Here is a 23,896-nt window from a genome sequence, read left to right as displayed (position 1 = left end):
TCAACTGAAACAAATTTATTACTGTAATTCTTTTGAATGAGAAATACCGCCTTCCAAAGTTTCTTCAGCTCATAACTGGGTAAATTTTACATTATTTTAATGAAGAATGAATGAAAGCTAAGCAGTAGGATTTAGCTTGATCTTTTTATGCCTGATGTTTGCCTGATAGCTAATCCTAATTTGATTAAATTGATAATAATAATAATGAAACTGTAACCAAGCCTGCATATACTAAATTGCCCTATTTTGTACAGAGCAGTGGTGAGAAGTGACTGGTGAAGATAGGAACAATATGTTTTAAGGAGATCTGTGGATAAAGTAGTGTGGCTAAAGTTGCAGTACAGTTGGTAACATCAATAAAGGCAAGGATTATTGCAGCAAGGGCAATAATGCCAATTGTAGACATAGAGAGATTTACTGAATCTCTGGGGAAGTTGCTCTTTGAGGGAGAGAAAGGAATATAATGGAAAGGGTTCCTCTGCCTTGCCAGATTGAAGTGGGTTCTTACTTTATTAGAGAAGCCATAATGAAATTTTTCAGTGGATGAGCTGTGTTTTCTCAATGAGTTTTTATTAGCTCTGGTAACAAATGATTCAGCAGCTTAGTGAAAATTTGCTCATAGAGAAAAGGACTGCATGTGAGCTGATGTTGAGAGCTTTTTCAGTCAGAAAAGAAGTTGGGAGACTGCTATCACCCTTTAATTATTTCAGGTATTGATTATTCTGAAACATAGATCTTCATTTTGGTGTCACAGTTGTTGGTACATTGGCAAGGATGTATTAACATCTCAAAACTGCACACTGCTACTCCCCAGTAGCTGTTAGTTTTGCAAAAGCCAAATTCTGTCTTCGCTGTCTACAGATTACCTCGATACCTCTGCAAAGTACTCACTTAGATTGAACAGAAAGATAAATTTGCAAAGACAGACAATTCTAGCAGTAAAACAACTTACCCTTGACCCAACCTTACTTACACTCTCCCTGTTCCTCTCTTTTCCTTCCCAACGTTTAAAGATGTCTCAGCTGACATCATCTGACCCATCTGTTTGTGGGGAGTAAATAGTCAGGTACTTAAAGCTAAGCCTTAAAAGGTTTGCTTTTATCACAAAAGAAATAGCCTGAATGAGATGCAAAACTAAAGAGAAGTCTGCTCAGACCTTGTTCTCCCGGTGGCAAATGGGATGAAGATGTATGATTTGGAAAAACTGTTCCCAGATCTCATGTTGTTGCCCAGTTCTCACTTGGACGCTATCACAAGCTTCAAGCTTAATTAATTTTTTGAGCAGATGATTACAATAATTCACATTCTTCCATTTCTCATCTCTCTTTGTAAATTTGTATCAAAGAGTTTCAGTGTCTGGATAGAGTCAGGGGTTTAGCTTTCCAGTTAGTCTGATCACTGTTTGGAACATTTCTCTGTATGCCTCAGCATCACAGGAAGAAGTGCAGCCATTCTTCCAGTGGTGTGATTGGTGGCCCACTAGAAAAAAAGGGAAGAGAGAAAACACAAGAGTTTACAGTGAAGAGATATACTTCTCCCAGAAGAAGTAAAATATGTGAAATCTGTCTGACTTCTCCAGGGGTGCGGCTTTTTTTTCCTCACTCTGTCTCAAAAATAATGTCATACTTGGCAACCAAAAACTTCTCACTCCTGCATCTGGAAAACAAAAACATCCCTAGTACCAATGGCAAAGCCACTGTGTGCACCCAGGCTGAGCTCCTGCAGCCTTTGGGCAGCGTGGCAAGGGCCCTCTCTCTCCATGGGCTTTGGAAAGCAACCAAAGGGTAAATTCTGTGTAACTGTGCAGACTTTGAAGTATGCAGCTCTTGGAGAGCAGCTTTCATGCTGCAGAGCTGTTGTACACAAGCTTGTTACACACAAGGCTTGGAGGAGACTGGCTCCCATCTGACATGGATAACTCAGCTGCAGTAATCTTAAACCCAGTTGGCCTGTCTTTATGGCTCTCCATGCTTGCCAAAGTTGTCCCTTTTGTTTTGGGACCAAAAGTGAGAACAAAGCCTTGACAGGATAATAATGAGCAGAAAAGAACAAGGTAATATTTGAAAAATAGGATATCTTCTGGAAAGTTCTGTAGAATGGCAGTATTTGTAGCATCTTCTGAAATAAAGCATGCAAATTGCATTTATATAAAATCATAACTGCACACTGCTTCCTAAAAAAAGGAAGCCTGCTTTTCAGTGTTTTTATTGAAATGCTTATACAGACTTCAGAGGAGTTCTTCGAGGTTTACAGTGAGGTAAATGGAGAAATAACCTGAAGTTATTATGCCCAAAAGTGTCTACAGCCTAGTGAGACTAGATGGCTGGAGGGTGTGGGTGGTCTTGCATAGTGCTCCATGAAGGAATCTCAGTACTGGAATATTTGGCAAGACTTAGGATAGCTGTGTAACTGCAGTTTGGAAAACATTGACACATTTTTCCTCTTTGTTTTGGAGTGGGTTTTCTGTTGTGGAATGTGGTATGTTTTCACATGACAACATCTGTGAAAATGAAATCATATCTCTTCTTCATAATTTAAAGCTTCAATAAAGAGGCATAGAACATTGTGGAGTGTCTTGGGTTGACAAGTGTGCCACAAAGCCGCGTTAATACATTTTGCCACACACGAGTGAGTGGCTTTCTCTTCTCATGTGTTTGCTTTTGCTTAGAAAGCACATTCCTTCTGCACTAAACTGGCAGCTGCCCACACCTCAGAGGATCTGCCCCTCCTTCTTCCTTCAAAGTACTAAATAAAAGATGAAAAATTCTATAACAGATTTCGGTGATTTTAATAAAACAGCACTCTGTCATGAATTATTTCCCTTTTGGTACAACTTGTTAAAAGGCAGTTAATACTTGATTGCAACTTTTTTAAAGTCTGTGAGTTACCAGGATTTCAGGAGCTTTTTCTGTCTTGCAAATTGGGGAAAAAAAAAGAGACTCATCTACTGACATATGTGAACGCTCTGCTTAAGGTCAACTGTTAACTGGTATGTCTTTTCCTATCAACACATGGTCCCCTTCACAAAGAGCTATTGAGTGTTTTACTACTCCTAATGTATATGTTGAGCTGCTCAAGGTGACAAATTTTTCTTCAGACAAGCTAGAGCCACCTCTGGACCTGATTCTCTGAAGACTTCACCTTGGTGTTCTGATTTCCCTTTGTAAAAGACTTCACTATCTCAGTCCAGTAATGTTTAAATTTTACTCTAACTCATGTAGCAAGTACACCCACAAGTATTCAAGCTGTATATTTAAACCAGATCATATTTAGATATCATTGACATTTCCTTGTTATTTACTCTCATTCCAAATACAGCAATTAAGTTTCCTTCTAGCAGATTATACATTTTAGCTCTGGGCAAAAAGAGGGTTCTGTTTCAGCCTGTACTATCTGAATTCCATTCTTCTCTCTTGTTCAAATGATCTTGTTAATTAGTTAGCATGTGATTTTATGAGCACTTGTAAATCTATTTTCTCTGCTTTCACTTGCTTTTTTTTTTTATAAAAATACAATTAAACCCCTTTCAGATGGATTCAGAAGCTAGCAAGTGTGCACATCTCTGATTTCTAGTTCTTATGAAGCTATTACCTCCTATATAAAAAGCCAGATTTCATTGTAACATCATTAAAGAAAAGAGTAAAAATTGTCATGCATGAAGAAGAAATAAAGAGATAAAGAAAAGGTCAGAGGTCCATCTGAGCTTTTTTGGGCCCTGTGTGGTTAAGGCACACAAGGGACTGACCAGTAGCACATGTGGCTGCTTATGGCTCTTTGGTGAGATGACCGTGTCCCCATTCACAATGGGATTGAGAATGGCTGAGGGATGGGTTTTAGTTTGAACACTGCATGAGCGGTGGCAAAGTGCTGCAGCAGCTCCCTTATCTCAGCCCCTTAAGCAGAAGGAATCAATACATATATCTTCAAAGAAAAGGAATATTGACAGTGCAAAGGTGACTCATTCTGGAGTTTTGAAGAGAAATATTCTGGTTTTACTTGTTCTCTTTCCGTACATGAAATTGAAAAAGTAGTCACTGGTATTCTCAGACTTGCAGTATTATAGCAGACTATTTCCACAAGTACTGTGTAAACTATAAAAATGAAGCATTTATTTCCTCCATCTCTTTACACTAAAAAAATAGAATACTTCTAAAGTATTATTATTAAAAAATAGAATACTTCTAAAGCCAAGAAAACAATAATTAAAATTGATTGCTATGAAATCTGATATTAACTGAATCTTTTCCAGTCATTTCTGCTAAAATGTACAAAACACAGAGATTTGTAAATACAAAGTAGAAAGAAAAATATTTAAAATATTTAAAGCAGACATTTTCTTCTGGCTGAAGTTTTTTGGTTTAGGGTTTTTTTAATGATTTTTGGTAACTTTGCAAATACTTCAGATACCACTCACATTCTTAAAATACATAATCATTCCATTCAATGGTAGCAACATTATGCATAGTATCTATATGTCCAAATTACTTTTCACCTTTTTAAACATGACCTGGCAGAAGGGGACCATTTCCATCTGACACTATAAGCAAAAACATTGTTCTATTTAAATACTTACTTCTATTTAAAAAAAAAAAAAAAAAAAAGAAAAGAAAAAATGAAAAAAAAAGAAAATTGGTTTCATTCCAGTTCCTAGAAGGTGAGATTTTACATTGCAGCCTCACATTTGGCATGGGCTGGCATATTTGTTGGCACAAACTCAAGACTTAATGAGGCTTAAGAGAGTTTTACAGCCTCCGTAATCAGAGGCTAACATTGAGCTTGCTGCTAGATGTACACAAGGTGTGTGATTTGTGCACCCCACCCCCCAGGAGAATGTAAAATGTAAAATAAAACAGCATTGTATTGCTGACTTCCACATCACTAGGGCTACATAAAATCTTTGCCAGTTTGGGCAGCAGAGGTTCCCTGGGGAGATGCAGCCCATCTTCCTGGAAAGCTGAGCTTGGCCCCATCTCTGTGGTGCTGTGTGTGAATGGATTGCTGTGCTTTACTCCCTGCTTGTTTCTGAAGCACAGACACCAAATCTCTGCTTTTGCTCTCAACTTCCCCATAAACAGCCTTCTGAGACTGAATCCTTATGCCAGCAGGAGAGAGGAGGAAAGCATATTATTTCTTGCACTCTCCCGCAGGGGATCCTAAATTAAAAGCTTGACAGACCATCCTGGGCTTGCTGAAAGACGCCCTGCTAGGCTGGAAGTGCAGGGATGGTAGAGTGCAGGCATGACTGCATGCAGCACCTCATGTGTCATGGTTTATCCACAGTTTATCAGTGGATTAATTCAGTGCTTTGAATTTAGGCTAGGGATGCTTGCATGCCAGGGCTGTAGTTTACCAACATAAAGATAACTCTTGATTATGTTGAAGTCATTCTTGGTTGTGTAGAGCATTCAGTAATAAGTGATTATGTGAGTCTTCACAAAGGAAGTTATATTTTGGGAATGTCCTACTAAAAGTTGCAATAATTTCAGTAACAAATGCATCGAGCATCCTTATAAGATGTCAACCAAGGAAGTCACTTAGGGTCTTGCCTCTACATATTAGAGATTATTATATTCCTTAGTCTTGGAGAGTCAGGCTGTTTTCAACATTGTGCTTCCAGTGAATTTGAATTAAGGAGTGAGGCTGAGTGATTAAATAAGACATTCAGAGGATCTAGCTCATTTATCCTTATGCAGGCTGGGCAATTTGGTTATAATAGGCTGTGTAAGGTAACTACACCTCCCTGGATACCCAGAAATTATTTTGTTTTGGTGAGAATATTTAGGTTTATTACAAAGGCTTTTGTGATGTCAGCAATAGATATTACACAAATATTTTTTCTTCTGTGAGAACATGACTTTTTTTTTCTAATTTTTGTGGTGGATTAGAAAGATGATTAAAGAGTAGGACTTAAACTGTCTAATTGTCAGTAAGTTGTGTACAGAAAAAACTCCCAGTCATTGGGATCTCCAAAATGGGCAGTTCAATAATAAACATGATCTGGAAAGAGAATTCACTGCAGCTTTTGTTTCTTCGTTAAAGCAACCTGTCCTCTAAGATCAGATTTCTTACAGTAGGGATTAAGTTGGTATTGGTTTTGTCCCTGAGGAAAGGCAAAATTCACAACTGATGAAGAAAATCGACAAGCAAAGATTATTTTTGTATCATTAAGGACAAAAGTTACTTTTATATTGTTTTATATTTTTTTAATATTTAGAGAGCTCTCTGTAGCATCGTTCTCTATATAGGTTTTACTGCTTTGAATGTTTGGTTAAATTATCAAAGCATTGAATAGAATTGCTCTGAATGTCATAAATGTCTACTTCATTTTTTGCCAAAAACTTTCGTTTGAGAGCGATGAAAGGGAATGTGAAAGACCATACAGCATCCTTGCAGCCACTGCTTTCTCCAAGCAACTAAATATTAAATCTTTAAAAAATCTAATTTTCTTGGATGATTGTGTGGTAAGTTTTGTTAAATGGAAATAAAATTTGATTTGTTATAAATTCCCTACCTACTTGCTTGAGTAGCCCACAGAGCATAAGAAGCTGTAAACTTCAGCATTAAAAGAAATAAAACTATAAATCAGTGTGAGAATATTTGTTTCACAGCATTCCTTCCTCTTATGAATAGTGTTAAGTTTCCATAGTCCAGTAACCTGGCCTAAGGTGTTCTTTACATCAGCAGCTTGATGGAGGCAGATTATTTTTCAGGATCCTTGGAAAGAATAATACCATTTCAAAGAGGTTAAAATTCCAAGAAAATAATGGACTTTGATGAATGGAACTTGTGGAAATCTGTTGCTGTCTTTGTCTCTTGTTTGAAAGCAATCATGGTAATGATGATCTGTTGCATCAGCCCTGGTGTTCTCATTGTCAACACTGTCAGTCAGTGGGGCAGCCAGGAGGGACATTCTGTTGTGCAGTCACTGTGCTCACATTTACCCTGTGCTGGGTGGGAAACCCTCCCAGTTTATCTGTGCTTTCCTGGTGTATCAAATGTGCAGTTAGGAGAAGGTTCAGTTTCACCTCACAGCTGCCAGGTGTTATAATGCCCCTGGAAAAGGGATGGGTGCCTGAGCCTGGTTGTGAGAATTTCAGAGGCCAAAGGTACTGGTGTTGATGGCACTGTGCTGGGGAGTCTCCCAGGGGCCTGGGACAATCCTAGCTAAAAGCTTACTGGGAGGAGTTTTTTAAAGTGAAGAAAAACTGTTGATTTCTCAAGCACTAAAAAAAGCCTTCTGAAAGTACTGTGAACAATTTTCATATATACTTAACAAGTTCTTTTCAGTTTTTTAGGCACAGATTGTAAATCTTGATTGTATGTTTATCTTTTGTCAAGGCACAAGATAAATACTACTAGTTTTGGGGTTTTTTTTATATTACCATAAATAAGTGCATGTAGGAAACTCAGCTCCTGAAAGCTGTCTCACATTTAAATTAATCAGAACACAAGTACCTTTTAGTAACTGGAGATATTTTTCATCTTCCTATGAAACTAGTTAACAATGATAAAAAATTAATTGGAGTTATGTATCATATTTATCAATGCAAATTATATTCTGATAAGTGTTATTTCAATCATTAGTTCTCTATTAGACAGGTATGAATCCTAGGACTTCAACTTTTGCCTGCTATTAAAAATGGCTCTCCAAGTAATTAAAAAAAATTGCTTTCAGCTAAATATGTGTTTTGCAGAAGGTGCATACTTTTGGCACACTTCTTTTGGTTTTTTTTTTTTTGTTTTTTTTTTTTTTTTGATAGAGCACATATACAGAAATTTTTCTGGTTTGAGAGTTTTGTAAAATATCAATAGCTTCAGACAACTAATTTTGTATGACATTTACTGTTTTCCATAGGGAATGATTGAGCAAAAAACTTTGCTTTTAAAAAACCTTTAGCAGCAGTGACAAGCCATAGTGTCCCAGACAAAGTTTGCAACTGAGAACTGTGGGCTCAGATCTTACATTTATGAATATACATTATAGCAGAGCTCGTTTTCATAAGTACTGTGTATTTTGAATATAAATACACAGTACACAGGGAACACAATTCCATCCCAATATTCATGAAGAAAGAAAGCGTAATTATATGTTAAATATTTTTACAAAGACAAATTGATTATTAAGGTTTTATTTTTCCACTCTCAGCTCTTGAGAAATCTCCCTTCTGTAATTACTGAAAAGTAAAACAAGCTGACTGGGGGCCAAAATATATTGGCCAAGCAAAGATGGGAAGGCTGAGCTTTCTTGAAGGCAGCAAGTAGAACTTATATTGCAGTTGCTTATGTTATTTCTGTAACAGGCCTGATCCTGCACTGCTGAGATCAAAGGATGTTTTCACTTCACTTTATTGAAAAAAGTTTTATGTAGAAAAATAGAGCTCCTTCTACAGTTCTGTTAGTTTGGTCCAAACCTGTAAACAAACAACTGAATGAACAGACACATTTAGGCTTGACTGAATGATTTTTTCTTTTAAGTAAGCCACACATGATGATGAAGAACAAAGTAAAACTTGACCTTGAAAATGATAAAAACCTTTTCTTAGTGAAGCCCCCTGTTAGGAAAAGGAGGTAAAATGTTCTTATGTAGTTCTCATTGATCTTGTGGGTTTTCTGCAGTCATAAACTTCAGAATGTATTGAACATATTGATTAATTTAATAAATTATGTTCCTTAAAAGCCAAAGCTGTAAATAATAATATCCATTAAAATAAGAATTAATTAGATGAATGAATAACAGCACTGCCTGATTTTTATGAGCTATGTCTATCTACTTAATGTAGAAAATAATTGTATTCAAACTGGAAAAGAAACTTTGTTTTACCTCAGCTATTGTATTATTACCTAGTGTTCAATGAGGCTTTTTCTTCCCTCTCTGGCCCCATTTGTGCTCAAAGATGTCTTTATTTAGAAAGAATTGCAGCTGAGAAGCAAGAAACGTGAGTGAACTGCTTTACTATTGCTACTGTTTTTACTATTTCAGAGCTGCAAGAAACCAAGACCTCTGAGTATCACAGGATATCCCACAGCCCCCTGGATTACAGGATATTATTGATGGATGAAGATCAGGATCGGATCTATGTGGGGAGTAAAGATCATATTCTGTCTCTGAATATTAACAATATAAGCCAAGACCCCCTCAGTGTAAGTTCAAGTTTTATTCTGAGAATCTGAGGTTGCTTTACTCCATGCCTTTCCTTTTAAGACAAAATAATAGTATTTGATTATTTTACACAGAAGTCCATGCCCACACCTTATTGAATTTTTAGTCCTTGTTTTATGCATTACATGTTTTATCTGCATTACAATGCGGCTGAAGCTATACACTGTTCCCCAAACACTGTTTAAAACTGACCTGTTTACTCATTTTGAAGCAATATTCTGCTTGGCCTGGCCTCACAAGGAAAATCTGTGTGATTTGACACTTTCCACCTCTCTCCAAGATGGTTCAGAGATAACACTTTTAGAAGAATCCTCAAGGAAGAATAAGATACACACTATCATTCTTAGGCCATATGGAAAAAAAGCAAGGACAGAGTTGTCCTTAATCTTATACTCCATTTTTTGTGTTTTGTGCTCTGACTCTAATCACTGAACTATTTTCCAATCTCCTGTTATGTCTGTGTCAGCCTTTGCCCTTCAGTTGGGTAGCTGAGACACTTTATTTGGTTTTTTGGGCGCCGTGACACCCCCTGTTTTCTGGCTTCTCACTTACTGAGATGGTGTTTTCCAAGGACTTTGTGTTCCCTCACCAAACAGTAGTGGGCAACCTCCGTGTGAAAATAATAATGTTATCAAATGCTTACAGATTCCTTTCTTGTCTCCAAAGCCAGCTGAAATTCAGCCTCTCTGCTTTTGACATGGGTGACCTGCAGAAGTTCTTGTGTGCCCAGAAGCCTGGCTGTTGAGCTATTGCCTGTCTACAGACTTTGTCTTGCCTGTTTTTGTACTATCACAGCTACTACCCTGCCTGAAGGTGTACCATAAAAGCCTTGTTCCACCAAATCCATCCAGTCCTTTAATCTGTGGGCTTTATTACTGTACCTCAGAAGGGCTGAGGGGCAGCGATACCCGGCTTGCAGCTGGGAAGATAAATGCCTTTCTTAAGAGACAAGGCTTTTAATGTGTCAGGAGAGAGAGAGGGGCCCTGCCAGAGAGTGATTGAGCACAGTTAAATTAGGCTTTGCTCTGAATCACCCTCTGGACTTGCCTGTCCACCTGAATTGATTGTTCAGGGAGCCCAGGGAGGCTCATTCTAACTTACACATTTAAATTAAATGCTTCTAGTTCTATGGTGTGAATGCATCCTTCCCTCCTCCTAACGGTACCCAAATCTCTTTCTGAAATGGGGCTGCCTTCTAGGGTCTGAAATACCTTCTGTGACCCTTTTGCTAATTTCCATCTCACAGTGAGCCAGCCACCCTGGTCTGGCAGGGGCTGCTGTGCCCCAGCATGGCACTCCCCTCCTGTCCTTGGCAGGTTGGGTTTAATCCTGTGCTGAGTTTGATTAGATAGGAGGGCCTCTGTTACATGAAATATCTTCTACAGTATAAAGTTGTGAGGTTTTCAACAGCTTATATAGGCCTGGAGAATAAAGAATAAAAAAAATCAACAGAAAGGAAAAACACACAAAGCTTTCTGGCAGTGAATGTGATCACCCAGTATTAGGCTCAGAATGAATCTCTGCAATTCTACACAGTCTCTGCATTTGTTTATTTAACAACGGATTCACTTTGTAGATCTTATAGATCTGTAGAAATCCCATATACACATGCATTCAAATCCACAATTCTACATATATATATATAGATATATATAGATATATATAGATATGTGTACATATATACACAGAGATCTTTTAATGATGTTGTTTATGTTACCTTGAGGCTAAATGTTATCAGGCTCTGTCACGTACTAGATTTCTGGGGATAAATTTGTAATGGATGTCTTTCCTATTTCAAAATCAAAATAAATAATGGAAGAAGTTCAAAATATTTACACTTTGAGATAAACAGATAATCCTTCAGACACTGAAGTATTTATTGAAAATCCTTCTTAAAGAAATCAATGTGAAATCTTGAGATTCCAGGTAGGTTTTGTCATAATCTAGCCAAAACTTTGATGATAAAATGAAAAATTGTTACAAGAACTCTTCTTTCAATATTTTAGTCTTCTGGTTTCTAGTGTGAATAATTTCTACAAGGTCAGTAAAATTAATAAAGATGGGCAGTAATTTAGGCAATAGTGGTGGAAAAGGTCTCTTATTTAGAAGAAACAAATCTAAATTGATTAATTTGCCTTAAAAATTTTTAATAAACTTAATATGTATCAGCCAAAGACCTGGCCCTTGATTTTGTTTAGTGCATGCTAAGACAAAGATAGTTTTATTTATCAACAAAAATCCTTTTTTTCTTAATAATCAAAGCAGAAATTATATCTAAATATTAATCTACTAATGTATGTTAGGCAGTGAAATTTATTTTTTTAATTACGTAATAAATACATTGCTTGAACAATACTTCTTTCCTTACAGATTTTCTGGCCAGCATCAGCAAACAAGGTTGAAGAGTGCAAAATGGCTGGCAAGGATCCTACAGTAAGTTGTAATCCAGGCACTCATACACACAAATTAGGTACTTGGCAATAAAGTAAGAGCACCTTGAGTGCAGCCAAAGCAAAATGAAAGAAGTGTTTGGTTTTCTTTGAAATGCTTTGCAAGCCAATCTATAAAGTGAAATACTGGAAAATCAGGTAATATAAACAGAATGCAGCTCCAGACTCTGACAGATGGGACAAGATACGCAGCGTCCATTTCCTCCCTTTTTTGGTTGTTACTAATCAAACTAGGCAATAGTACTTTTCCAGGTGTGTTCTGGGGTGGTGCTGCACTGCCTGTTGAGCTGCTCTTCACAGTGTGGAAGTTCTTTGGCTGGCTGCACTCCCCAGGAGCACACATTGAGGATGGGTGGTACCCACTGCCTGCAGTCTGAAAACCCCAGTTGTGCACCAGTTTTCAGATGATATTGTATGGTGCTGGCTCCTGCTGAACCAAAAATGTGAATGCCTTTAAAAGTAAATAAACCAGTGCAGTCTGCTAAACAAGGATTAACTCTATTGATTTTCATGAGGATGACTGATGGCACAGTTTCCAACCCTGTGCTCATAAAATATATGCAGTTCATAGTGTCTTCGTTGAGGTTTGGATGGTTGAATATGAAAGCAGTTCTGGGATCTGGGTAAGAAAATGTATTCATTAAAAAAATCTGTTTTCAACCTAAAGAGCATTAACACTTGATCACAGTACAAAATGAAAGAGTAAGAAACAAAAGGGAAGGGAAAAAAAATGTAAATCCAATACTGTGAACTGTGTGGCCCTTAACATTCTGGTTTAATTTTCATGCTGATTTGAAGATGTCACTGTAGGTCTTCCATACAAAGCAACAATTGACTGCAAACCTCAGTTTAAAGTTTCGGAAATAAATTGTTTACACAAATAGCAAAATCTGATATTTGGACTTGCTTTCTTTTTAATTATCTCCATTTATGTTGAACAAATCAGGGAGAAAAAGAGACTGTTTCAGAGGTGTCCTTAAGGAAATATACTAAGGTTACGCCTTGGTTTCCTGTAGAGGTCCTGCTTCTTCTCATGGAGGAGAAATATGTGAATGAAAATTGGATTGCTGTGTGGAAGTAGGCGAGCTCTGTGGACTCCTCTGTAACTCATTTGTGGTGCTCAGTCAGAAAGAGCCCAGTTCCCAGAGCAGGCAAAATGATGTGAAAAGAAGCAGCTGTCCACATCCAGAGACCAACAAACTCAGTAGCTGTTTTCATGATGCTATTAAAATTCTATGTCATGTTCTCTAGTGTTCCCAACATCTCCTAACACTTGCCCCTGTGGAGTGACTGTTCTCTGTGTTTCCTGCAGCATGGATGTGGGAACTTTGTACGGGTGATCCAGTCCTACAACCGCACCCACCTGTACGTCTGCGGCAGCGGCGCCTTCAGCCCCGTCTGCGTCTACGTCAACAGGGGACGCAGGTCTGAGGTAACTCTCCTTTCTTTCTGGCCACTCACTTTGGGGTCCACCCTGCTGGTGTGAAGCAAAATCTCAAGGTTTTGAAAATGCAAGAATCAGTAGTCCCAGTAGGGTCCTTCACCGGTGTTAAATAGCAAAAGAGCAAAGGTCCATAGTTTTGTGACCTGATACCAGCTAGAAGCAAAGCCGTGATCAAAATCCATGCCTCAAATATGATGGTTGTCCAAAATATATTTGTCCAAGATATGGACAACATTTGTCATATATATATATATGTGCAATACATGATGGTTGCCCACAGCCATACCAAATGCTGGGATACATTTGATAGTACTTTTTATTTGACATTGTCTGGTGAATTCATTCCTACCATTTGGTGGAAAAATGCCCAAGAAATACTTGAAAGGAAAAAGCCAGTTAGATGAAAAGTAAAATACAAACTTTAATTTTTATAACTTCCATGTGTTACTGGTTCCTTGGAGAAGCTCTTAATTTGGCTGGCTATTCAGGTTAGGTTTGCTGGAATTCAGCTTAACACCATCTAGATGCAATCCCAGTACAGGAACTTTATTTACTGCACAAGTTTTGCCCCACTAGGTGGTGCCCAGATGAAGTTGGTAAGTTTCTCTTCGCTGTAAGATCTCACTTTTTCTAGATAGATCTCTAATTTTTCTATATTCAGTTTCACTGAGAGTATTTTCAGTATAAGTACCAGATGTTTCAGAAGTATATGGTCCAAGTTTCCTGATTTGAAAGTGAAATGTTTGTTTATCTGCAAATGTAATAGGTAATAAATTAAGCAACCAGAAAGAAAGAGAATGGCACTTAAGCAGGAGGCAGCACCTCAGTAGCTTTTGGGTCAGATTCATGTCTGCAGGCACAGGGGTGTGCAGTATATTTTCCAGAACAATGTGGAAGCAGATGTGTTGGGAAGGAAGATCAGAGCGTGCTACCTGGAGCTTTGCCATGTCAGGGCAGCTTTAAAAGCTGGGCTGGCTTCTCGGGAAGACACTGAGAAATTCATCACTGATTTAATTGGGAGTGGGATGGGAATTCTGGCTGAGCCCCAAGATTGCTGCAGAGGTTGCCAGGGAGGAGATTAGTCAATGTTCCTCCAGGTCAGTTTGCATGATATGATCTCAGTGACTTTTGGTAGATCCCTACCTGGCTCCAGCATCTTTAACAGAGCATGCACTCACAATCACTGCACTTTCAGTCCTACTAAATTATTTAAAAGTAGAGATTATAGGCCTGAATTTAAAAGCAGAAGCAAGCAGAACTAAGTAAGTAAATCAATCCTTCTGGTTTAAAAATTCTGCATTGACTTATTTTGATGTATTATGAAACAGGGATCACCTTTCCCCAGCATTATTCTATTTCTTGAAAAATCATTTAAAACATGAACGGTGATCTCATTTGTCTTTAATTAATGTAATTCTCTTTATCAACCTAAGTACTGGTATTGCAGGCCAGAGAAGTTTAAATCTCATTATTTTAGACTGTTTGTAAATGAGGTTGGGACAGAAGGAAGGGCAGGAAATGACATCTCCAGATGATGCAAGATGTTAAATTTCTTAAATGCAAAGTAAAGATACATGACTTGGAAAAGCAGAAGCAGCTTCACTTAGCCTGTCTGTAGAGCTGCATGCCTATGATCAATTGATTAAATAAACTGCTGTTTCAGACGTCTGCAGTCTGTGAGACACTTGACTGTAGGCACTTCATGCTCAAAGCCATTACTGTGCAGGCCAACAATAGCATAACAGTTTAAACCCAAGAATTTCCTTCTGAACTCATTGCATATATCAGTGCATGACTAATTGATAGAGCAGTATGAGGAACTATGTAATGCTGATGGGATCAGTGCAAATTCATTTTTTCCTCTGCTTGTATCATTTCACCTTCTATATGGTACAGTTTTCAATGCACAAAAGGTTGTTTTTGCACGTGCAAAATGAATATTTTAGAAAGCACATCTGTTTTTCTCTAGAAGCTAGAAAGTCTAACAGAGCCATATCTAACAATCATAAAAATTGGGCCTGTTTTGCTCTTCTGTCTCCAGGATCCCACATAAGCTCACAAAAAATAGGCATTTATTGATGAGACAAAATTTTGCCCTTTTCGCTGAAACAGAAGTTATAAAACAATTAATTTTCTTCTTTGGCACACTTAATACTTTGGCCTTTGGTAATTACTCCCTTAGTCACCCAAATATATTCTAATGTCAAAGTAAATGCAAACAGAAGGAAGTGTAATCCCTAAGTGAAATAATTATAGACTAAATGGTAGTTTAATATATATGAAAATCAAATGTAATCCTGGAGCCAGTTTAGCAGAGGAGTTAATGGGCATTTTAAATTGGTAAATAGTGGTTTAATGTAGTAAACATGGATTAGAATCAAGCTGCATATAATCTAGAAGTGAAAAAAAAACAACAAAGAAACCACCCAAGATCACATTAGAAACTTCATACTTATATTTTAACAATGTTTAGAGAGCTTATTACTGAAACAATAGATAAGATCTCTGAGATTAAATTAGGCAAAACAGAAGAGGGGGGGAAAGAGAGGGAGCAATCATATGAAAACTTCCTGCTGCAGCTGTGCACTTGAACTTGGTGTAATCTTCAATTTTCTGGTGCCAAATGGCTGCTGAGGGACTTGTGTGGCATCCCCACTCCCCTGTGATTTACATTAACTGTTAAAGGCAACATCAGGAGTTGCTGGCCTTTCTCAAATAACTAATTGTTGGCATCTACCTCACAGAAGCCTTTCTTTGGAATTTTTGTCAGCTACATTTTTCTTTTGAAATGTTTAAGTTTGGTTATTATTGTTTTTGGTTTTTTTTTCTTGCAATTGTGTCTTTTGGCCTTTTCTTGAAGATTGGAAGTTTGTTGTAGGAGCTTAAGAACAAGCTGTTTGGTATACAGTGTGGGGGAGTCAGTGTGCATTACATCTGCCATTACTGACTGCAGGTTTTAAGGAATGAGCTCGGGCCTGAGTAATTTCTTGCTGTGCACACTGTGCTGGTAATGCTGGGAACCAAGGAGTGAGGAGTTGCACCAAAACGGGCAGATTTTCTAAAAATATTCAGATTGTGTGTATTTTAAGATGTAGTCCAAATTGCTTCTACTTTTCTAAATGTTCAGAAAGTACATGACATATAAAAAATCCCTGTACCATGATTTCTTAAAAAAATAATCAGGAGATTTCAGGTAAGAGGTGTAGATAAATAATCTGTCACTGTGGATTTGGAGCTCTACACGTAATCCAAGAGATGGTATTGAGGAAAATAAGTGTCATTTGGGGGATGTTTGGAGGTCTGATAACTCAGTAAAGACCAAATGATTTATGCTACAATCTAATGAAAGTTGTCATAAGAGATTTTTATTTTACATGTATTATTGTTCTAGTAGCTTTATTACAATGTCCTAGACAGTTATAAGTACACCAGTATATTCAGAAAATAAATGATAAATAATTCCAAAACCACAGAAGCGATCTCCATGGATATTATTGCAGAGATCAGTCAACCTATCCTTAACAGAGACAGAAGGAACATTTTTTTGATTCAGTGTCTTGAATTTATAGCAAGAGTCTTGATAATAACCATGTGTCAGTGTTATCTAACAGGATGATGGAATTCTGAATAGAAGAGTTAAACTATCAATAATACAGTGAAAGTGCCCAGTAGAGCACTGTTAATAGAGCATTGCTAATGCTGTGAACAGCCAGGCATAAAAACCAGCTTAGATCTAATGGTTTCTGACATGAGAAGTGACACACAAATCTGCTTTGCAGGAACAAATCTTCAAGATTGACTCCAAGTGTGAATCAGGAAAGGGACGCTGCTCTTTCAACCCTAACGTGAACACAGTGTCTGTTATGATCAGTAAGTAAAGATACCCCAGGCTGCTGGGGTCTAAACCCATATGGTCCTGTGGAGGGTGGCTTGATGGAATGCCCCAAGGGAGCTGGACACAGAATTCAACCTCCCAGGAGCAGCCTTTAGTCTGGCTGATGGGCACAAGGGGTGGGTCCATCCCTGTTTCAAGGCTTGTGTGAAGCTTAAGGTGGGTGGACAAATGAAATGCAGGAATAAGTTATTGAAAGGGGGAGAGAGACGCAGGGAACAAAAGGTTCTCCCTTTTCCAGATTACACATTTTTTCCCAGGAATAGTTTCAGCTTTGCATTACTCTGTCTAGCATTTATATTTGAATGGTTTCTGACCTTGTTCATCCTAGACAGCACTTGTGTCTTATTTAATTATTTTTAAAATCCCAGAGTAGCCAGGGAAAGAAAGCCTGAAGACTTCAGATGCTTTAAATTTCATTTTTGTTGTCATCGTTGCTGTAGAGCTGACCAACTATTGTAAAGCTCTTCATTCTTCAATTGACTTTATACCCAACCAATTTTGCCATTTTCTTCCATCTGAAAGGCCAGAAAGTGAAACAATAAAGGATTTCTGATGTGCTTGTTGCACACCTATGAGAAAACTCAAAGGGGGGATACACTTTGTGCAGCCTAAGTCATCTGTAAAAGATACTTTTCGTTTTTCAAACAGGAAGAGCTGGAAATATATACTCAGTGTAACCTGACCTTTCACACTTGCTGTGTGTTCACACACTTCTAGTGCCAAAGCCCTGATTTTTCATGTGTCTGCTCCTTGCTGTATTTATGGTTATGAAGGGAAGAGCAGTTGCACAGATTTTTGAGAATTTCTTAGTAAATAAAACTTATTGCACACATGTACTGTGTATTTCACCCAAGGTTTACCAGGGAACAATGTGCCATGTTTCTGCCATTCAGCTTCCTCTGAAATCAATTATATCAATTACATATTGTGTGAGATATTTCCTTTAAAGTCTTGTACATCTTAAGGAAAGTGTAATACAGTCTGTCCTACATGCCCTGTTCAAAATATAAATTGGTTTTTGGTTTGTTTTTTTTTTTTTTGGTTTTTTTTTTTTGATTCCTGCATGTCTATTTAGTACAAAGGATAAGTATATCTATTCACAGAGATGTAAACTGAACCCCTATAGAGAACAGGTGAATGCTACCTAGACATCTCTCTGAACCTTGGCTGCACTTACACCTTTATCTCAACAGTGATCTAAGGACAGTGTTTACAGACACTCACTATGTTAAGAAAATGTTTGTTCGAAGTCAGTGATAGATGAGTCCTCTGCTACTCATTGTCATTCTGGTATTATTAAGTGAAGTGACTGTTTCCTTTCCTTGTTCTTCTGGATTTTATATAGCAACATTAAAGAACATAGTTTCTGAATTATTGTTTGTATAATAAGCTGATCTTTTTCTACAGTAGGTCTATGGCAGCTTTGTTCATCTTAATAGACTTTTTGTTATCTTCCTTGATCTCTGTTATGTGACTGAGACCTTCCCTACAGTTTGACCTATCTTTCATAGCATAGTTCATCTACAAAGTTTAAATTATTCCACCAAGGTCAAATTCCTTTTAAAAAGAGTCCCCAGATTGAGTTTTATACTTTGTGTTGCAAAGTCCAGTCACTTCAAAACCTTAAGCTCTAGTGAATTTGGCCTCAGTATCCATGCCAGAAGCATGAGCATTTTCTGTCTCAGCCCATGTTGTAATGAAGGGACTGAGCCAATTTACTGTAGTCACCTTTGAGCTTTCTGCAGTAGGAATTCCCTCCCATTGCTTCAGAACATAGTAAATGCCACCAGACCAAGTAACTCTTCCACAAAAAAATAACCCTTTCTAAATATAGATGCAATTTCTTGACCATTTTGGGCATCACCTGCCTAGAATACAGCAGGAAAGCTGATTCACCCTTCAGAAGAAAGTGGTGCTATAAAAATAAATTTGAACTTGGTACAGTTTGCCGCTGTACAGAGATGTGTTTGCATCAAAGCAATGAAAAAAGTGCTTTGAAGCAGCTTGGCAATACAAGTGTGCAGGATGCATATCTTTCTCCCCACCCAGACTATGAGATATTTATAAAAGCAGACATACCTCATCAATTCACTAATTCCCCCCAGTAACAAAGTGAAGTAGAGTGAATTCATTGTGCTGTGCAGACCAAATACTGTGTGGAATTTAAGGATTTCACCAGAAGGAAGTGGAACTGATGGATCTCTCCTGATACATGATTAGCAAGCAGACATTAGGAATGCTTAAGACATAAGTAATACTGTTGATATATAATAGGATTAAAATTACATAGTGTAGTACTGTTCTAAAGCGTGTATGTATGTGTATATGCACAGGACTGTACATAACATTTAGTGAGAACCATAAACCTGATCTCTTTCAGCCAATTTTTTCATAATAAGAATAAAGTTCTGATGGATTGAGGCAAGGAGGCAAACATACAAAATCACTTATAAATTTGTCCAGATCTAACATCATTCTGTCAATACCTCCTCCAGAAGTAAATGCTTCAGCAACATGCAGCAAATGCATTGCTTAAATCCCCTGTGTAGGAATCTTGTCATCATGGGGAGAGGTGAGAGCAGAAGAGTGGCTGCTGAATGCCCTGCCAGGGTTCAGTTCAGGCTCCAGTTAGCAGCAGAAAAGCAAAGTCTCCAGGGTTTTGATCCTCTCATGAGTTTCTCAAAAGTCTTCCATGCTGATTATGAACACGCACACACACACACACACACACACACACACACACACACACACTCACAGAGCATGAAAATAACCTCAAGTATTTCTGAGCCTGTGACTCTTGCCAGCTTGACCACCACACTCTCTGGGTAGTCCAGGAGTACAGACAAAAACATCAATCAAGGGACCCAGCTGTACTGGAATGTATTCAGCCACCACTCCCACTCTGAGAGTTAGAGTTTATTTTAGCTACTGTTTTCTACTCTGGGGTTTCATTGTCATTAGTCAGTGGAAATTGCTTGGTTATTCACAGAGTAGAAAATGATAGTATATGTAATTATAATTATATATACATATGTTTATGCACACACACAGACTGAAACTAACACAGAGATCCTGGCTGATGGGCTGAGTTTTAAGCCCTGCACAGGGAGCAGAAGCTCATAGTTAATGTAGGAGTTGCATGTCTCATTCTGCCCAAGCATAATGACCCTATACCAAGTACACAACAGGGGACAACTGTTGCTCCATATTACTCTGAGTAAAGTTCAGTGATATGATTGTCTGGCTTCTGCCATGCTGAAGTCAGCTTGAGGCTGCCTGGGGCAGCTGTAACAATGCTGCTGGTAAAAATTGGCACTGATCCACTGACTGTGATAGATGTGCCAGTTTACAGCAGCAATAAATTCAACCCAGTCACTTCAACTACTTTTGTAACAAAAAAAAAAAAAAATTCTTTGAAGTGCATACTTAATATATTGAATGTGGTACTTTTTGATAACACTAGCCTTATTCTCCAGTGGTCCTTAGCAGTGCAAATAGGGCAACTAAACCTCCTATCAAGAATGGTTTCCCATGTGTGCAGCTCTGCTGTGGCATTTAATGGTACAGTTCCATAAAGCCTCTAAGAAAAATCTGATTACTCTCATGCATTCTAGTTTGAGTCTTTGTAAATCAGAGAAAACCTCATTCCCATGACCCACTATCTGTATAGACTCCCGTGTAAATAAAGAGCTGATGAATTTAAAATAAACTTTTTTTTTTTTTTCCCAAAAGCCATAACACTTCTCCCTCCATTTCAATTCTTTACAGATGAAGAGCTTTTTTCAGGAATGTATATTGATTTCATGGGGACAGATGCAGCCATTTTTCGCAGTCTAACCAGGAGGAATGCAGTGAGGACTGACCAGCACAACTCCAAGTGGCTGAGTGGTGAGATGCCTCTAATTTACTAGAGTATTAATGGGTATCACAGAGATTCTGCTTTCCTTTGCTTAAAACAAAGACCTTATCTTTTAAAGAGCTTGACTCTGAACTTAATTTAGGAAGCTGAACCATGAAGAAATGTGTGTAAATAGAAACTGTAGACAATACACAGATGTAGAGGGTTCCCTGCAAGAACCAAGCTCCTAGGCCACCCTACCTGAGGGCCTTTTTTTGCATTAAAGCTGAACCAAGCTCTTTGAGGGCAAGTGTATGAAAACCTTTCCAATGGCAATTGAGGGCAGTCTGATTTCTAGAAAAGTGCCTTCACCTCTAATGAATCAGATATTGCCTTAAATCAGTGTTTGATTCTAAGCCACCAGCTTCAGTTAATTCAAGGTGATCCATCTCTGCACAGAAGATTCATCACCACTTGCATTCAAAATGTGTGCAGAAGAGTGTCCCACTATCAGAGAAGTCAATGTGGATCATTGCCACTTATTTCAGTGGTGAGGAATTAGATATCTAAACAGAGTAGAAAAACTCATTTCTGAGTGGAATCAAATAACTCTTTGATTCACTGACATCACTGTGAATATTCTCCTTATCTTTACTGGTAAGAAGACTCCTTCCAATTATATCAATTTAAATTAAAATGGTAGTCACCCCTCTGAGCAGAGGTAGCTATGAAAGGTTATAGAGCAACTAACACAGCAGTTACATTTTTTAAAAGCCTTCAGGTATGTTGAAGTAAAGTTACTGTGGTTTTGTCTTGATTTTTTTTGGTGACTTATTACTCCTGTCTGGCTGTGACTAGAATGAAATCACAAGATTTCATTCACAAATTCATTTCACTATGAAAGGGAAACTATGTCTGCTCTCTATTTTGTTTTTCTGTTTTTTACACATTCTTACACTTACTTGTGCATCCTAACATGTGCATCCTAAAATGAATTAGAGAAAAAGAAAATTTAAAAATACCTAATTTCTGGAAAATCTACCTGTTCAAAACAGGTACTTGAAAGTACAATTTATCTCCATATTCTTTTAGAGCCAAAGTCATGACATTTGTTATATTAATTGAGAATAGACTTATGTGAACAGAAAAATGCTGCAGTTCAAAATGAGTTTCAGACATCCAACCTTCGTATCAGATTGTTTCAAACTTTGTACTGCACTTCAACTGAGCAAGCAATCTTGCATGATCATTGAAAAGACAAAGCCTTCATACAGGGAGAAGGGCCACTTCTTCCTTCAGTCAGAGGAGATATTCTGAGGGCTCCTGCACTGTCCATTGTATGTTTGCTGTTAAGGTTATAAATTATTTTGTTCTCTCCCTAATTCTCCTTTGTAGTGTTTTGCACATACATTTGATTATGTTTACTAGCCTCTAAGTCAAGTGCTGCTCAAGCATTTGCCTACCCTCCTTTCCTTTTCTGGGTTGCACAAATTGTTTTCCCCTCCTATTTGTGAACCTTATTTGTTATATTCCTAAGCTCTTCCAGCTTACTTTTATATTTTGTCTCAATGAGACTTTCCTTAGGTGCAACATATAACACATTGGTTCTTCCTTCCTCCTCAAAGCCTTCAGGTCTCTGCAGTAATCCAATACCATTGCTTCTGGACTCCTCCTCTAAAAATTTGCTGTAAAATAAAAGTTTGAGGAGGCAAGCACATACAGCTGCCAGCTTGGAGCCATTTACCTGTTGATATTTGGTATATTCAGCACTTCCTTGAAGCAGTCAGTAAATGTCAAATCATTCATTGCTTATACTGATACATCTTTTGGTTTCACCCTTTCGGTAAACTTTTTCATTTCAGAGCCTATTTTTGTGGATGCTCATGTTATCCCAGATGGCACTGACCCCAATGATGCCAAAATCTACTTCTTCTTCAAAGAAAGACTCACAGACAACAGCGGCAGCACAAAGCAAATTCATTCCATGATTGCAAGAGTGTGCCCAGTAAGAACTGTTTTGTTTACCAGGTTGCTGGGATAAGCTGCTAGTGTGACATGATAATCTAAAAGACTAAATGTTTGAAAAGCTCTTGATTTGACAAAATTTCCTGCTTCTGTGTCACCATTCATAATTAAGAAGAGCTGTTACTGAGCTTACAGCTAGGGTCTGAACAGGTTACACGTATCTAACCACACGTGTAAGAATATGGAAATGTAGAGGTTCAGGGATTTGTGTATTTCTCTGACTGAGTCAGAATAGTTACCAGTGTTGAGTTTTCAAACTTGCTGTCCTTAGCACAAATAAAACACACTGTTTTCTTAATAAAAATGAACTTTAAGCAGTGAAGGCTTTCACACATACACACTCAAAATAATTAAAGCACATCAGAAATATCAAGCTTTTAAATTGGTGGATTTAACTTTCAAATGCTGTTTTCATTTTTCGACATCTGTTCTTTCAGCTTGCTTGCATTGATGCATGTATGAGCCGAACTTTAAAAATGTGCACAGGAAATTTAAATTCAGTTGTGGCTATTCCTGGGCAATAATTAATTTTTTTCACAGCACTCCTCATTGTGTCTATTTCGTTTTTTTTTGTATCTCTAATCAACTGTAGATGAAAAATGATTGAAGCAGCTATTAATATCTCTGGTGAAATCAATTTTTTTTTAATGAGAGAAAAATTATAAATGCACAATTGCTGCTAGCCTATTCATTCCTTCTTTTGGAATGCTTCAGGAAGTTCATTGTGAATGTTTGTACATTCCCTGTCTTTAATTTGGCTTTTCTTTAGAATTTGATGTTTTGTGATTTTGTGGTACCTGGGTGTGAAGGTGTTTGTCCTTCTCTGGCAATATGCTGAGGAATGTGATCTCTTTTATAATCTCCATTCTCTGTACTTTAGTTAAAGTGCCTAAAGGCCATTTTAGGTGTTTTTCAAGAAGACATTTCACACAATTACTGCTGTATTAGGTTTTCTGCTGTTATGATGAAGCCCAAATGATTTTTGAAAGACCTAAGCCTTTTTAGACTTACACTGAAGCCAGTGGCAGAATCCCAAGGCAAATTAAAAGAAATCTGAGCCAGTCATATTTGTATACTTGTACCC

The 23,896-nt window shown here is 37.7% G+C and overlaps 1 protein-coding gene across 1 annotated transcript in view; it reads left to right on the top strand.

Annotated features, from left to right (window-relative positions):
* The window catches only part of SEMA3C (semaphorin 3C), a 116,746-nt gene that overhangs the window by 57,285 nt on the left and 35,565 nt on the right, over positions 1-23,896 (top strand). The window contains exons 3-8 of the mRNA XM_066550933.1: positions 8,981-9,141; positions 11,531-11,593; positions 12,923-13,042; positions 16,834-16,924; positions 20,718-20,837; positions 22,650-22,792. Of these exons, the coding sequence (XP_066407030.1) occupies positions 8,981-9,141; positions 11,531-11,593; positions 12,923-13,042; positions 16,834-16,924; positions 20,718-20,837; positions 22,650-22,792 (698 nt within the window). The remainder of the gene's footprint in view (positions 1-8,980; positions 9,142-11,530; positions 11,594-12,922; positions 13,043-16,833; positions 16,925-20,717; positions 20,838-22,649; positions 22,793-23,896) is intronic.

Source organism: Molothrus aeneus, chromosome 5, assembly GCF_037042795.1.
Source record: "Molothrus aeneus isolate 106 chromosome 5, BPBGC_Maene_1.0, whole genome shotgun sequence".
In the NCBI taxonomy this organism is placed as follows: domain Eukaryota; kingdom Metazoa; phylum Chordata; class Aves; order Passeriformes; family Icteridae; genus Molothrus; species Molothrus aeneus.
Note: the sequence above shows the minus strand (reverse complement) of the source record. Positions and strands in the feature narration are given on the sequence as shown.